Source organism: Dermacentor albipictus, chromosome 1 (assembly GCF_038994185.2).
Source record: "Dermacentor albipictus isolate Rhodes 1998 colony chromosome 1, USDA_Dalb.pri_finalv2, whole genome shotgun sequence".
NCBI classification, from domain to species: domain Eukaryota; kingdom Metazoa; phylum Arthropoda; class Arachnida; order Ixodida; family Ixodidae; genus Dermacentor; species Dermacentor albipictus.
Window position 1 is genome coordinate 222,321,676 of NC_091821.1, and position 16,719 is coordinate 222,338,394.

Genomic DNA, 16,719 nt, shown 5'->3' on the forward strand with positions numbered 1-16,719 from the left:
TTTAAGTAGAACCCTTTTCGTAAGCCTACAGGTTTCTGCCCCGTAGGTGAGTACTGGTAAGACACAGCTATTATACACTTTTCTCTTCAGGGATAATGGCAACCTGCTGTTCATGATTTGAGAATGCCTGCCAAACGCACCCCAACCCATTCTTATTCTCCTGATTATTTCCGTCTCATGATCCGGATCCGCCGTCACTACCTGCCCTAAGTAGATGTATTCCCTTACCACTTCCAGTGCCTCGCTACCTATTGTAAATTGCTGTTCTCTTCCGAGACTGTTAAACATTACTTTAGTTTTCTGCAGATTAATTTTTAGACCCACTCTTCTGCTTTGCCTCTCCAGGTCAGTGAGCATGCATTGCAATTGGTCCCCTGAGTTACTAAGCAAGGCAATATCATCAGCGAATCGCAAGTTACTAAGGTATTCTCCACTAACTTTTATCCCCAATTGTTCCCAATCCAGGTCTCTGAATACCTCCTGTAAACATGGTGTGAATAGCATTGGAGAGATGGTATCTCCCTGCCTGACGCCTTTCTTTATTGGGATTTTGTTGCTTTCTTTATGGAGGACTACGGTGGATATGTAGCCGCTATAAACATCTTTCAGTATTTTTACATACGGCTCGTCTACACCCTGATTCCGTAATGCCTCCATGACTGCTGGTGTTTCGACAGAATCAAACGCTTTCTCGTAATCAATGAAAGCTATATATAAGGGTTGGTTATATTCCGCACATTTATCTATCACCTGATTGCTGGTGTGAATATGGTCTATTGTTGAGTAGCCTTTACGAAATCCTGCCTGGTCCTTTGCTTGACAGAAGTCTAAAGTGTTCCTGATTCTATTTGCGATTACCTTAGTAAATAGTTTGTAGGCAACTGACAGTAAGCTGATCGGTCTATAATTTTTGAAGTCTTTGGCATCCCCTTTCTTATGGATTAGGATTGTCTTAGCGTTCTTCCAAGGTTCCGGTACGCTCGAGGTCATGAGGCATTGCGTATACAGGGTGGCCAGTTTCTCTAGAACAATCTGCCCACCATCCTTCAACAAATTTGCTGTTACCTGATCCTCCCCAGCTGCCTTCCCCCTTTGCATAGCTCCCAAGGCTTTCTTTACACTTTCCGGCGTTACCTGTGGGATTTTGAATTCCTCTAGACTATTCTCTCTTCCATTATCGTCGTGGGTGCCACTGGTACTGTATAAATCTCTGTAGAACTCCTCAGCCACTTGAACTATCTCATCCATATTAGTAATGATATTGCCGGCTTTGTCTCTTAACGCATACATCTTATTCTTGCCAATTCCTAGTTTCTTCTTCACTTCTTTTAGGCTTCCTCCGTTCCCGAGAGCATGTTCAATTCTATCCATATTATAGTTCCTTATCTCAGCTGTCTAACGCTTGTTGAGCGTCATCGCTCGAGCACAACTGACGCACTTCACCGACATTCGTATATATATTCTCTGTTAAAGGGACGCTAGGGAGAAAGTTGTTCTCATCGATATTAGTAAATTGCTATTCTACAATAAAAAAATCATTCTTACAATAAGAATAATAAGAATGCTAAGCCCCTTCTCATCAAAGACGGGTGGCGAAGCCGGCTTGAAGTACTCGCACCAGCTCGCTATGATGTCGCTTTGACGGCGTCTGCTAGGGCCTAGTTAATTATTTGTCGCTAAAAATTGACCAATATTGTATTCTAAATTTCACAAAGATTGAATTCGGCAAGTTTCGCGAACATTTACTGAGCTAACGACGCCCAAATGCGAAAAAATACTTCGAAAACTGTGACGGCACACTGCCACAACGGCGCTGAGATTCAGACGCGAAATTAAGAAGAAAAAATAACAGTGGAGCTTGGACCTTTATTTTCTGCTCTAATAATCAACCTATTATCGCTAAATTAACAAATATAGTGTTCTAAGGTCAGTTTAAACTGATTTAGTGTTTCTCTTAAGTGTTCCTTTAAGGTGCGGGATATTATCTTGAAGCTCATCAACGTCCACGAGCTGTGCCTGTGTGAGGGGTAGTCGCAGAGATTTAGCGGTACACTTTTATTCCAAATGCACAGAAGCAGTATATAGGAACCACATAGCGGACTCACTGTCTAGGGGTGGGCGAACATTTGGAACTTTCGAACAACGAACTGAATATTGTCGAATTCGAATTCGGTTTGGTCAACGTATCGAATAGTCAGTGTCTGTAAGTACTAGTAGATGTTCAAAAAATAATTTTCGACTGTTTGAAACCGTCAACTGAAGGCAATCAAGCATAAGGTTGGAGCAGAAAGTGTGATAACTTACCTTCCGGCGGCCATCATAGAGGTACATGAGAAGTTACGTAGTGATGCACGCTGTATACGTTGCCCAAGCATCCGAGGGTCTTCGCGGCTTAAACCGCTATAATTTGCACTCACCGCAGAGTCCTTGGACACGATCGGAGATCTTTGTTCCAGACAGAACGCGCGTTCAGTCACTGCAACGTCACGAAGCGGGCGGTCCGAAAATTTGTGAGGAAGGGAGCGAGAGATAGGAGCCAATCGGCAAGTGGTGGGCTCCCCGGAACATTACGTGCCTCATTTGTCGTCTGCATGCTTGGGTGAAATATACTACAAAAAGAAATGTTTCTCGCCTACCAATGAAGAAAATACCTAAATTTTAAAAAATTACTTTTTCTTCTCAAGCTTAAACATGTTCTAAATATTAATACGTACAACAACTCATTTATTACATTAGTTTTTCTACATGCTCGCTAAGGGGGTGTCCCGCACAGAAAAAAGAAAAAGGAAAGCAACGGGAACAGTGGCGCGCCTTTCAAGAGGCAGCAACAATATGTCGTCGCGCCGCAATTTCCGACTGGGCCCCCGGGTCTCGGCGGGCCAGAGGAAGCTGTTCAGCGCACTGTTCGTTTCGAGAAACGAAAGCGACGCCGGAATTCGCTTTCTGCCATCTCTTCAAATGGACTTGGCACCTCCAGCAGCTCTGCTTCCTCCTCGAGCAACGCCAATGCACCAACCGAATCTCCCACTGCAAGTGCCATTTCCTCGAATTAGACTGGGGATTGAATCGGAACGTGGCATTCCGTAGCCGCAGCCACCGTTTGGATCCAACCCAATTCACCAGACTTGCCATGCGAAGCCGGTCTCGTAGCGAGCGCGTGATCGCTCGAACGAAACACCTCTCGTCGCGTCCTGCTCCTATAGCAGACGACGTGCTCAGTTTCACAATGATTGACAGGAACGTGTCGGCATTTTGAAGTCGCCGAAAACGTGGTTGCGCCGCGCGGTTGACGGCACTGGCACGGCATCGGCCAATCGCGTGAGGCGAAACTGAACGCGCATTCCGAACAACGATCTCCGATCGCGCCCGTGAGCATGCGAACAAGTTGCTTATTTGTTCATAACGATTTGTGCTTTTTGATAAACAACCCTACATAGTTTACAATTGAATGACAGAAGCTTGCTAACGTTGTGAATGTACTAGGATGTGAACACCGTTTTATGTTATTTATGAAAACGGCTGCTGATTACTTGAAATCTATTCAAAAAAGTATTTGGTATTCGATTCGATTCGTTTTGGCACTATTGGATTCTATTATGTCTCAAAATTAGTTATTCGCACACCCTCAGGAATTAGCAATATTTGTTGCCTAACTGCTATTTGTTTTTCAGTTTTCTTGAAGAAAAGACTCAAACGACGTTCCTTGTTCCTACAGAACAATATAAATGTTCAGTGGTTCGAAAATTTGTGAAAAAGAATAACGTTTACAGCAGTGCTTCACATTACAGCAGCAGTGCTTTGGTCCGGTCATCTTCCGCAGAACTACGTTGTAGGATGGAGTCTCAAGCCGCCGGCATCAATCACTAAAAGTGATGACTCCGCATAGATCTGGCGAGACTCCTGATGGCGAAGAACTCAAAGACGGTGGATAAATTCAGATTTTATTGTTATACGCATTGTTCATTCAGGCATGAATGCTACAACGTCTCTCGAAACAATAAGAATTATCACAGGATTGTTCAGTGATGCGTACAGATACCAATATTTCACAGCATTAACAAAACATTGAATATGCAAGTAATAATAAACATTTAGATTTTTTCGTGTACTTAAATAGGAACTACTTACAATATATAAAAGAAGCCCGAACAACAGTGGTTTTGTAAGTTCAACGCGAAGTAGACTAAGTTGTTTCGTGCTTTGGCTGAAGCACAGATGTGAGCCGAGAGGAGAAGAACGTCGCTTGGGTGAACCGGTGTTCTTGTAATGCATGTTCACCAGCTAACGAGAACAAAGTAAATAAAGCCTGGATGCAGGTGGTCCGTGCGCATTTCACGTTGTCAATTTCGCACTGCTGGCAGGTGCCTGTGCATTGTCGCTCAGCTAGTGTGGAGTAGAAAATAAATGGCAATGTTCCTTCCTTTCTTTTTTTTTTCAGCAACACAACCCAGCAGCCCCGTGATTGTTCATTAACGCCTTTACCACCACTGTCGCACGGCTTCACTGCAGGGGCAAAAAAAAAAAAAGCAGAGAGACAGAAAGGACTTGGTGACATAGGCTGGGATCTCACACGTAACAACACGCAAAGACACGACACAGTGTATACTTTCGCAGCAAAGACGTAAACTCTGCACAACAAGACAGGCTGCTCGCTATATGTACAATGTGTATAATGCGTTCCAAAGTATACGGATCAGTCGCTACAAGACCTGTACGGTAGGCCTGGTTTATTTGGTGTGAGCCAACGTTTCCTTCGCTGAGAAACAAACAAGAGAGAGAGAGAGAGAGAAAGAGAGAAAAGGAACTTATTCAACGGAAAGTACATTTGAAGATGCCTGCTAGTTGTTCGGGTTGACGAAGCGACCTGGTTGGTTGTGCGAACGAGGCCGCTTCGGGAGCAATTTTCGGAGTCGTTCGCGCTGCGCGTTTGTCGCTTTTCGTGCCGAAGAATGAGAAAGTGCAAGCCACGTGGGTTCGCTGCATTTCTTCTCCCCCGTAAAATCGTTCCCGTCAGGCACTGACCCAACAGGAGTGTTTTCTTATGACAGCCGTTCGAGAATGTTGCCACTCGAACTAAAATGTAATGCTTCGCTACTCGCGTGTGATCGCGTCCAGTGTGCGCCTGCGAAGCGCAATATGAAATCAGGTGTCTAGAAAAGCAACACCGGCAGTGCGCACCTTTGTAGCGTGACAGACGCAATAAATAGGTGGTGACGATAAAAAGATAACAAAAACGTGGTAGGAAAACATGAGAATTTCTTCGTCGTTCGTGCATCGCACCTTTCAGACTGTGGCTATTTTGTAACCGCGTGTAACTTCCTTTTCTTCTATTCAAACTGCGTTGTACGAGGCGAAGATGTGCATTTTCTGGTCGTTGATTCTGGAACGCTTGCACTGCACTAATTAGCGCTTTCACTTTTATTTTAACCACAAAAAATGATTCCATCAACACGAAGCCCATACGCACCCGCATGGCTAAAGGAGTGAAATGAGCATATACACCGTATAAAGCTGGCCTGTGATGTTTTCGTACACCGCGAAGGCCGTAAGTGAGCTTCACTAGCCGCTGGACGCGTTCTCTGATGCGGAGACAGCTTTCACATGCTCGCGAATTTCCCCAGCGTAATTGGCATTTGCTACCGCACATACATGTACATGCTGAAGAGGCTTTTGTGAAGGCTGTGTATTTTCGTTGACAATATTGTCTCGTGCTATTATCGCGCCACGAATGCGGATTCGCGCAATGGAAAATAAATATAAGCGCTGTGCATATAGTAAGCACCGAGAACAATACTCTTGCTAAAGCAATTTTTGACGAAACAGGCAGACACCTCGAACGGATGCCACAAACCGGGGTTTTGTATCCACCGCACTCTGAAATATTTTAGGAAAGTTTAAATAATCAGACCACGGCAGAAAAAAAAGCATAACATACAAACGTTCTTGCTATAAACACGTTGATGCCTTTCTGTTTCTTTGTGCTGGTGTACCAAGGTAAACAAAGCCAAGGAAGTTATAGGACAAAAGAAAACGACACAGAAAGGGGCAAATATTTCGCGCATACAGTGCAACATAGCCGAGGCCTGCCGGCGGCTGTGCTCGCGCAAGATGCCCGTAGAGTTTTCAAGAAATGTCTGGGCGGGATGTAAAATATTTACACGGGACATAACAGCAGCTTCAATAAGCATACGTATATACAGGGCGAAGGCCTCTGCCTCGCAGAAGACCTCGTTGACCAGGCCATTGAAGTCGCCGCTGACCGACTGGTGGGTCCTCCGGACCTCTATTCCACTCGCTTTGAAATCATGACGCGCATCCTGCAGTGTGCGAGCTCTGCGCTGTAGTAGCGGGAGCGTTTCCTTCGTCGTGAAGTGCAGGACCGAGTGGACTGCACACAAAGCAGCGGCTGGATTGTCGTGGTGACCGAGCTGCCGAGGCGTTTCCACGCACAATACTTTACTAGGCATACGTACCAACGGCACTATTTATCGAGTTTACCTATACGATCAACAGAATGCGCCTAGAACCTAAATCTCACGGATTCGTCTTTTTTTTCATTCAATATTAAAAAGGGAGTCTTCGCGTTAAATAGTGCTGCCAAGAGATACAGCAAGGGCAACCAAGAACGGGCCATTGTCTTGTTGACTGTGGCAATAATTTGATTTAGACGAGCCCTTGTTTTGTCCAACCAAGGGAAAACGTTCCGTCCTGTTCGGAATACAGTGCAAGAGTGATGATAAGCAGTAGTATTTTTTTTTCTTGAAAATGTGCGCGAGGTTTTACACATTTTGTTTCCTTTTCAGTCGCTGTCTAAACATCGACTATACAACAAAATGCGATTCTCTGATGAGCTCGCCCCCGCTATAAACGTGTTAATGAGCTAGTTCAGGCCTGGGTGGGAGTGCGCCCTGTGGCTTTCGCCTTTCAAATTTTCCAACAATATAGCGTCACTCCAACTACATGCGCACATCCAAACCGCTAACCTTGAGTATGTTCCTCGGTATTCTACACTAAAATACTGATACACCGTGATGTATGCCACTGCACGACCAATGTAGGAGGACAATGATGCATAGAAAACAAATGAAACGTAATAGTATCAAGCCGATAGTTGGTGCAATTTCGCCGGAGCAATAGCAGTAGGACGCTCGACCAATGTATTCATAAATAAATTGCCCCTCACCCCCTTCCCTACAACATCCCTTTGGTAATCTAAGATTGAGCTCCCCAGTCGACGCACCATTATACGCGAGGGATACCCGACTCCAGCGCGATAATGTTCGCGCGCCTGACAGCGATTGGTTCTTGAAGCCATATAAATAAATAGCATAAAGGCGAATCCAGAAACTCAAGTTTCTTTTTTCCGCGCCAAGAATTCAGTGTTTCGCTTTTTAATAGGTAATATGCTGCCAAGCTGCATCAAATGGTCATGAGGTACGTAGGAAACAATATGACCATTTCTTTTTCTTACATCCGTAATCAAACTTAAAACTGCAAAATAACAGCTCGTTGTGGTAGGCTCGCTCGTAGCCGGCCAGCACAATCGTAATGAAAGGTGTACTTCACAGGGAACTACTACATGGTAAATAAATACTCTCAGGACTTTGTCTGCACGAACTCGGCCACTTCGCAGGCCAGTGTCTCTTACGTATACGAGGAGCGCGAGAGAGTGGCTCCCTCTGGCGTAGATGGTGGCGAAGGAAAGAGGGGAGGCATACATGGCATTCAGAGAACACACCAAGCGCACAGTTCGCGGGTTCGCGTGGTGGCTATAGCGTGTGAGTGTGTGTGTGTACGTGTTGTGCGCACCTTGTGGCCCGCCGCGAAGAAGAAGCGGACCATACCACAAGATGGCAAAGCAATGGCGACGGCGGCGTCGCCAACGCACTGTCCGACGAGTTACCCGTAGAAAGGCTGTCTCTGCACATGGAACCCATAGAAGGTATCGACAGTTCTTGTGAGAACTTTTTTTGGACTTTCCGAGAAGACCGCGGCACTGGGCTCACGGTCCGCTCGCAGCCTTGTGGATGTCCTTCTTGAAACTGCTGAGATCTTGTATGTTATCCAGGAGGGTCTTGTGAATGGTGTGGATCTTGGCAGCATCCATGTCCTTTTTGAGCTCTTCCATGTCCCGTTTGAGTTTCGCGCGCCGGTTCTGGAACCATGTGATCACTTGGGCGTTTGTGAGCCCCAGCGACTGCGCGATCTCGTCCCTATCGGCGGGTGACAGGTATTTCTGGTAGAGGAACCTTTTCTCCAGCTCGAAGATCTGGTGGTTGGTGAACGCCGTTCGCGACTTCCGCTTCTTTTTTACTGGCTGCCGGCCGTTGAAGGAGCCGCCGTTCTCCCGAGAGGATTCTGCACAGATGAAAAAAAAGAAAAACGAGCCGTGTGAGCAACATCGCTGGGCGCTTTATTCACATCACTTTCATTTCTCGCCACTGAGTTGTACAAAAGGTCAAACGTTTCATTTTTCAGCAAACCGTTAAAGCATGCATTCACTCGGCGAACCGAACTAAATTTTACAATGCATTTCGAGACTTGTCTATCACTAAGGCATGTCGCGTACCGACGCATTGAACACATAAGAAAAGGACAGTAGCATGAATCTGCTTTCCACAAGCTGGACACGTTTCATTCAGATGTGCGCTTCATTATTTACAGATCTGAAGTGCTGAACGCAGTGGTTAAGCCGCAAAAGTCTATTATTTTATTTTTTTGTTAACTCCGCAGTGCTTCCTGCGCGCGCATAAGAAAAACCAAACTGCCTTGCGGAACTTTTCAGCAGAAGAAACAGTATAACGTGCATTATTGTCAGAGTCTTGATAACGTAGGCGTCAAGCAGGTACAATAAATGGAACATCGCGTTACTCTCTTTCTATGGCCGGTGTAGAATTCACATTACAAAGTGCACAGTTAATCCCGCCCGGATTTCTCGCATAGGTTTGTATGCCAGTTAATACCCATACTTTTTTTCGTCAAGAAAGGCTCTCGCTTTCTTTCCCTTCTCTTTTTGTATCGGGCTGTTTTCAGCACAACTATATCAGGCCTTTCTACTCCAGGTGAGAGAGAGAAAGAAAAAACAAAAAAGGCAGGGACGTTAACCATGTTACACCTGGTTTGCTATCCTACACTGCGAGAGGAAGCGGGCAGAAAAGGAAAAAGAAAAGGAAGAAGGAAAGGAGAGAGTGATGCATGCGCACACACGTAACCGAGTTCATCGCGCAATCAAAGGCGGTCGCAGAGCTCACTTGTATGCCAGGTGGTATGTACAATAATACATAGGTAGGAAGCGCCGAAAACCTCCACTGCGCAGCAGTAAATTCGTAGATAGTTTAATCAAGCAGCGCTATGACATTTTCGGCATCGGCTATGCCCCAAAGCGGTGAGAAAATTGTGCCTCTGCATTGTCGATGCGCACATGGCGCAACCACCGGCCCGTGGCATCCGATACACTCCGCACAATTGGCAACGGTCCCGAGCTGTGGGGCGCACAAGGGCTGAACCGCGGGCAACGTCTTAATGGAGTCCGAGAAAAGTCGAAGGCGTTTGCACCGGCGGAACGGAGGGGGCGGGGTGGCGACCGCACGACACGCGCCATTCAACGTCCTCGCCGCGCTGCCCTAGACGCCGCTGACAATCGCAGTTTTCGGAAGAAGGCTTGATTTATGACGTGCCCCGGCACGAGGAGCCCCGGCGGCGGCACCCCGCCCCGTTCTGGTTCGGGGAGCGCAGTGGGCATCAGCGCTCGATTAGCAGAGCCCTTGTTCATCTCGCGGCGGCTCCGGGCACCGAAAGAGAGCATCGCGCGCGCGAACGCGGTGACAGTCGGCGCTTTTCTTGACCGAGGCGCGACCCCCACACCGCTCGGGCATTGTGCCGCATCTCCGAGCGCCGCTGCCACTGCCGCGTTCGGTGATGTATCGACTTCACGGCTTCGCGGCTCCGTAGTGGGCCTCGCAAAGGAGAAAAACTGGCGCTCAACCTGCGGAGGCCGCGCCGAAGCCGCCTCTGCGCTGCTCCCCCTCCGACTTGACGGCTATTCAAAGAGTCCGATTTCCGCACGGCAATTTGCTACACGAGGAGGCGGCCGGCAAAAGGAAAAGAACGAGAGGTACGGGAGCCCGCGATGACGGCGGGGGACTTCGTCACCTTAACAGCGTTTCTATGAACTCGGCCGGGTCCATCGAGTGTAAGGCGGCAGAATGCGACCCCGCTGCTGCGCATCATTCAGTGGATACGGACTGTGACAAATTCACCGCTTTTGAGCGAGCCCCGCAACATGAGTGGCGACCTGTGCAGTTGTCGGGCGAGCGCGCCTATCGTGTAGAGAGAGCAACTGCATGATGCACGTCAGGCTGCGCGGAGGCCTTCGATTCATAAAGAAGGAAGAGAAAAGGTTAGATCATGCTCCGAAAGATATTGACATCATTCTCAGTGCTGTAATATTGAAAACGGGAGTATGTTCGCATGTAATAATTGTGTCAGGTCTGCTAACTCACAGTATCCAATATCAAACAAACCAACCTGGCAGGTAAGCCCTATTTCCTCGAGTTTTCGCATAAAACGCCGCATTAGCGTTAATCGTTAAAGCGGAAAGTCGAGCAAAGGCTTTGCAGTAGAACTTTTGTGCCTTTAAAGGTGTTCTTGCACGCTCGTCACGTTTTATATATATACAGTTCCCTCGTGTGAAGTTTCCCAGTTGGTCAAAAACGTATAGCTCCGCACTTACGCTTGATATTTTGGCTCCAAAATACTTTTCTTTTTCTCCTAGCAACCTTCCGAACATCAATGCGCCGCAGTCGCGGTGTTTTCAGCAACCCAATCCAACTCGACGCTTCCTATTAAGCTCAAGACGCGTTTAGGCGGTATATGCTCGACCTGCGCGTCCCGCGTTTCTCACTGCCACCGCACCGTCAGGTGTTCGTCTAACCACAGGCGAGGTCGCCTCGTGAGGCCATCAGAATGGTGGGAGGAGGGTTAGATGGCGGCAGCGGGCGGCGCGTTCTCAAAATGACTCATCCCCTCAGTAGCACATTTTCGCGTGCGCGCATTAGATTTCTCGCCAGCGCACGCGTCGGCGGGCGCGGCCTGCAATGTGAGACAAGCTGGTGTGGCGCGCGCAGGGAGGACTTCCACCCATTGGAACTAATTATCTCGCCCGACCGCGCTGCCTCGGCTTCTTAGCGTCCTCCCATGCTTGCGAGGCGCATCTACTTTCCGGCCCGGAAACGAGACCTCCGCACGGTGCACCACCGCTTGCTTGCTGCGCGCTGACGAGCGCCGGTCGGGATGACAGCGGCGCAACGCTCCGCTGCGGAGGCCGCCCGAAGCGAGCGGACCTCTATGCAGGCCCCGCGAGGCAGCCGCCGGCACGCAAAGCCGAGGGAATAACGCACACGAGTGGAGTGCGGCCCACCGAGAGGCATGCCGGTGCGCCCGGTCTCTGAAACAGTACTGCTGGTACCGCATGCATAATCGTTCGTTTTGGGCGCACAGGTCAGAATCGATTCGCTTATTTATATGCTTGTCACAAGGAAATCCATTCTTCCCGGTTATTCATCTCGAACTTGGAGCACATCTGTCTGCCACAGTAGCAAACGAAGTGGCCCCGGGTCAACGACCCTGAGAGGATGCGTGAATTGGCCGGTTACGTTCCGCTCAGCACAATGACTGCACCTGCACAAATGAAAACTATGCTCTCGTTCGCCGTTTCAATATCTGACGACTGCGGACATACGCGATATCAGCGTGTTCGTGTTGTGTTGTGTGAAACGGGGAAACAGAGGTTCAACACATCTTGCTGCCTCGTTGTTGTTGCTTTCGGTCGCAGCTCCCGCAGTACACAACCGTGAAGATGGCCAAAGCACAACGTTAGCGCACCTGGGCCACCAATTTCCCATGGCGCTGCGGGCTCTCAAGCGAAGTGCTCAAGTTTTGTTGACTCGCGCTTCATTAGGGGACACGGGCGCTTATACAGCTCCACCTTGATGAGTAGCCCTCGTTATCCGGTGTCATCACGGGCGAAAGCATTGTTGACGACTCGAGAGTTGATTATGGTGTCGTGTGTGTCCGACCTGGTGGCTAATGTCCCTTCATTCGAGACGCGAGGTGAGATGACGCCGTATACGCGCCGAGAATAATGACGGGTAATTTGCCGCTTCCACGCTTCGACGTTAGGCCCCGTCTTAATCTACGCATTTTGTTTTCCTATTTCCTCCGTCTCAAGCGACCGAGGAAAGCAAAGCGCAAGACCGCAATGACGTCGCTGGTGTGAAGCGGAGTGCGTGTAGTCTTCTGCAAGCCTCTTAGTGCTCCCTGGCAGGTCTTCTGCATCGTGGAAACGAGTTGCTCAATGTAAAGCACGCAGGCGATCGTATTTCGTGCCGTTGCGCGGTTAGGGTGAAGATACGCGGTTATTAGCTTGGCATGTGTATAGACTTTCACACCTAACGCGTGCGCGCTTCAAGTGCCTTTTTTTTTTCCTTTCCCATTTCCTAGACGGCAATGCTTTACGACGCGTCATATTTAGCTCCACTTTTTACATACAGTTGAAATGCCATGCATTAGGCTTTTGTAAAATCTGTCGGTATAGTATAAGTCCGCGTGGAGGTATACAGACGTTATGTTCAGCAACAATGCGGCTCCAACAACTTCAGCAGCGTCAAGTTATCGGCGAGGTGCTCGCCTGCGCTGCAAAATCGGGTACCGGTGCACGCGTTATTTAGCGGCAAATACAATGAATGCCGCTGTACCTTTTGGGTGTCGCTATACGTTACAATTTTGGATTTTGAAGGACCGAAAAATCCGTTACTCGATTTTCCGATTTAACGAAATAATTCGAGCGTGGTCATCACTTAGTTAAATCGAGTTTCAATTGCATGACAAAGCGATTGATTTCCATTCATTGTGCCCTTGCTACCTGCGCAGTGCAAATACACAACGCCTTTCGTGCCAGATGTGCCACTAATTGGCCTAGATGGTCGCTTTGTAGGCCACTATATGTATACGCCGGTTCGGCACATGTTTAGGAGCATTCTGTTACATAACGTAAAGCTCACCACCGCGGCTCAGCGTCCTTGACGGTAAGTGCTGCCTGTAATGACAATGACAATCGTTGGCGTGTAATGACAGGCCGACGATTACGCATGCACCACCCGACGAGGAAGCGCTTTAACGCGAGAATTTTTTATTTTTTTTAATTTATAACCCCAACTTGGAGAAGCGCAGCGACATGGTCTTCCGCTCAGTACACCTTGTCGTGCGTCGCTGCTAGGACGCACAACGACCCACAGAGTGAGGCTGCGTCACTACCGACCCGTCGTCACAAGACAGCGGTACCGCGTGCAAGACGTTGGTATGGAAGTCGTCTTAATGAGGAAACGAATGGCCTGGGCAGACAGAGGTACATACGCACCGCGTGCGGTACGTTTCTCTCTCTCTCTCTCTCTCTCTCTCTCTCTCTCTCTCTCGGAGCTCAACTGAGGTAGCGGCGCGCGCCACCTGGTCTCGGCAGCGGGTCGTAAAGCGCTCACCGGAAATGAATGGTTGCGGAGCGGCTAAGGTGCGAATGGCGTGCTGCCCATGGGAGGATTCGTGGAGTTGCCTACTGCAGCGCAGTCGACTGTCAGCGGCGGCGGGGGAAGGCCGTGAACAAGGGACAGCCCGCAGTGTTGCCGGCCCTAATTGTGCGCGCCGAAACGAGGGGCCGACAAGCACGGCGTTGACCATGGGTGGCCGCCCGCGGGCCCTCGCTCGCGGAAGTGCGTTTTGTACCGGGACCAGAACGCGCGCTCGCTTGCAAATGGGCTCCTCCTGCCGCCTCCCCGCGGTCACTGTACGCGCCGGAGCCGAACCACCGATCATGCGTCATTTCTCGCTGTTGGGCTCGACGCCTGCTCCGGCCCGCAAACCGCAGGTTTGTTGGCGGGTTAGTTGTGGTGTGTACGAGTACTTTGTTGGCGGTGTTTTCTTCTGGTGCGCGCCGCGTGCGTTCGCGTATTGTGGTGGTGAAAGGAAATAGCGTCTGGGCAAGAAATTTTCTTTTTTCGTTTTGTCATTTTCGACGCCTCTGTAGGTGTTTCGAGCGTTGCTTCCTTGCCCCAAGTGCAATAAAGCAGCGTGTGAAAGAAAGCGAAAGGAACCGCACTCGCCTGTTTCCTCTTCATTAAAAAAAAGCAAATATATTTTCCATAAGCATGCGCCATACGTTACGCTGTACACTGTTCCGTGAGACATCTGAGTGAATACAGCAGCTCTCTCTCTCTCTCTTTTAAGATTCTTTTTTAGTTACCTTCTTACACATTGCCACACTGTAGTTGCGATCATAATAGAGAACGAGCAAGACAAAATGTTCCCTAGGAATTTGAGTTGCAATGTAGAATTAGCATAAACTAAATCACGAACAGAAAATAACTGACCGGTACGCCTGTATACCGCGTATTTATGTGGAAGTGCGACGTGTAATCGCTCCATATATAGTCGGTTACTATGCATGGAATTGTCCCAAATGTACATTCTGGAACCGCAATTAAACCGCTGTTGCAAATGCAGGCGAACCTGGAAATGCAGCGACGCCTTCGAGTTGTTTTACACTTGTTCTCGTTTGAATTTATGCTGCTAGTATATGGTACCTTTGTTTATCGGCAGTGTGATGGTTGAGTTGTTGTTGTTTGTTCGTTCGTTCGTTTGTTTGTTTCTTTGTTTGTTGGCGCACAAATGTGGCGCCGGCTGTTGCATGTCTCTTGAACAGGTGACACATACTTCTTTAACAAATAACGCAAATAACAGAATACAGAAAAGTGGCACACGACACAGGCGCTGACTTCCAACAAGTATGTTTATTGCGCCAGCGCTGAATATATAGGCAGAGAAGCAAGACTGGAAACATAAATGGCGTGAAAAACATGAGGAGAATGACTAGAGGTTGTGGGTGGGCGGAGATGTGTTAAAGTCGCAGACACGCGACTTCCTTGTCTAATGGTGGACTGATGCATGAAGGACCACGCTGGATGATGGCAAATGCCTGGATAATTTCACGCGTGCGTTGGTCAGCGTGCTTTTGGATGACAGCGACTTTTGTAAAATAGGGGATGCATTTACACGACCTGCATGCATGCATCAGGCATCCTTCATGATGCATGGTGCATGCACGGTTCTTCATGCATAAGTTCACCATCCATTCAGTTATTAAGTCAAGTTCTTCTTATTCAAGTTCAAGTCAAGTTCTTTTATTAATTATTTAGACAAGGCAATCGCGTATCTGCAAATTTAACACATAACCGCCCACCTGCTACTACAAGTCATTCTCCTCATGTTTTTCGCCCCATTTATATTTCCAACCTTGCTTCTCTGCCTATATATTCTGCGCTCGCGCAATAAACATACTTGTTGAAAGTCAGCGCCTGCGTCGTGTGCCCCTTTTCTACATGTGTCCCGTTATTTGCGCTGTTTGCTAAAGTATCTGTTCGTACCAACGAGCCCGGCTACTCACTATTCAGGTGACGCACTTTAATTTTTCTTGGGGGGGGCGGGGGGATCGAGGGATATATATATATATATATATATATATATATATATATATATATATATATATATATATATATATTTGCAAGTATAGACTTGCAAAAATAGTCAAAGAGGCTATTTATTCTTTGTGCAGCTCCGCGTTTGTATATGTCTTTGTGCTTGTAGTTTCTACATGTTTACGCGAGAGAGGAGAGGGAAGGAGGGGGTGGAAAGCGTGCAAGTTCTATTCGCAAAGATTATTACTATACAGCCCTGCGGAACAATCGTAGGCTTTCGAAGAAGTTTATTCATTCATGGGCGAAGTTTGTTCATTCGCTAGTCAGACTGCTACTTTATCAAATTAATCTAGGTGGGGACTTGCAAAACCCGTTGCTTTAAGTACAGTGAAGGTAATATAGGGTAGCCCGTCATCCGCTAATTCTGTCTCTGATTTTCTTTTCAGGAATGAGAGACTAGGACACAGCTCAAATTCATTGGCAATTCGCGTGACTTGTGGATAGTGCACTCGGAGTAATCTGAGAGGAGGAACTCGGAACAAGACGTAAGAACTTCATGACGCTCGACTATTTTCGTTCAGCGATGGATCGGTGCATGCGATATCAACGAGAAAATTCTTGATAACTGATCGTTAATAATTGCCGTTACCTTCCGTGGATTTCCGCACATGCTCATACATTTTCACCGAAGACGAAAGTATCTAAGACTCTGTGCATGTCTATAGCGGTCGCCTCAGTTTCGCGACCGTAGTCTTGCAAAGCCTGCTGCTTCGCTACGATAAGCATCTTAACAAGTGCTTATATCACACGAATGTGCTTTAACGCATGTAGATATGAAAATAAGTCAAATCTGTTGAGACCAGTGCTATGCCATAATAGAGAGCTTTAGAAGTGATACACAAAAATAAGTTGACTGTGGTAACAGCCCTCCTGACTAAAAAAAGACATGCATAAGTGAAGAAATAAACATTAAACGAATAAGAAAAAGGCGTCAGTTCGTCATTGTCACTGCATAAGCGTAGAAACCGAAGTGTTGTGCGCAGGATTGATGGAGTCCACTCTAAGTCTGCTATTTCCGAAACTATCTTCATAAACAGCAAAACTGAGCTTTATGACTTCCATATATTGGGCGGACAGGAGAGCCTAGTTCCAGCACTCTCGTACGCTGGGAAACACATGCTAATGTTGCAGGACC

The 16,719-nt window shown here is 47.8% G+C and overlaps 2 protein-coding genes across 7 annotated transcripts in view; one reads left to right on the forward strand and one right to left on the reverse strand.

Annotated features, from left to right (window-relative positions):
• The window catches only part of LOC135919898 (uncharacterized), a 392,168-nt gene that overhangs the window by 237,681 nt on the left and 137,768 nt on the right, over positions 1-16,719 (forward strand). For 2 of the 4 annotated variants that reach the window (XR_011511087.1, XR_010570085.1), the window contains one exon: positions 15,971-16,461. The exons of 1 other annotated variant lie outside the window; for it this stretch is intronic. The gene's annotated coding sequence lies outside the window, so the exon portion shown is untranslated. Of the gene's footprint in view, positions 1-15,970; positions 16,462-16,719 lie in introns of those variants that run through there. One more of the 4 variants, XR_011511083.1, reaches the window with a different exon arrangement.
• Positions 7,376-16,719, reverse strand: part of LOC135919897 (transcription factor LBX2-like) — a 169,841-nt gene continuing 160,497 nt past the window's right edge. Inside the window, exon 2 of one of the 3 annotated variants that reach the window (XM_065453892.1) lies at positions 7,376-8,358. In XM_065453892.1, the coding sequence (XP_065309964.1) occupies positions 8,003-8,358 (356 nt within the window). In that variant the 3' untranslated portion in view covers positions 7,376-8,002. The remainder of the gene's footprint in view (positions 8,359-16,719) is intronic. The other 2 variants (XR_010570084.1, XM_070530931.1) reach the window with 2 other exon arrangements.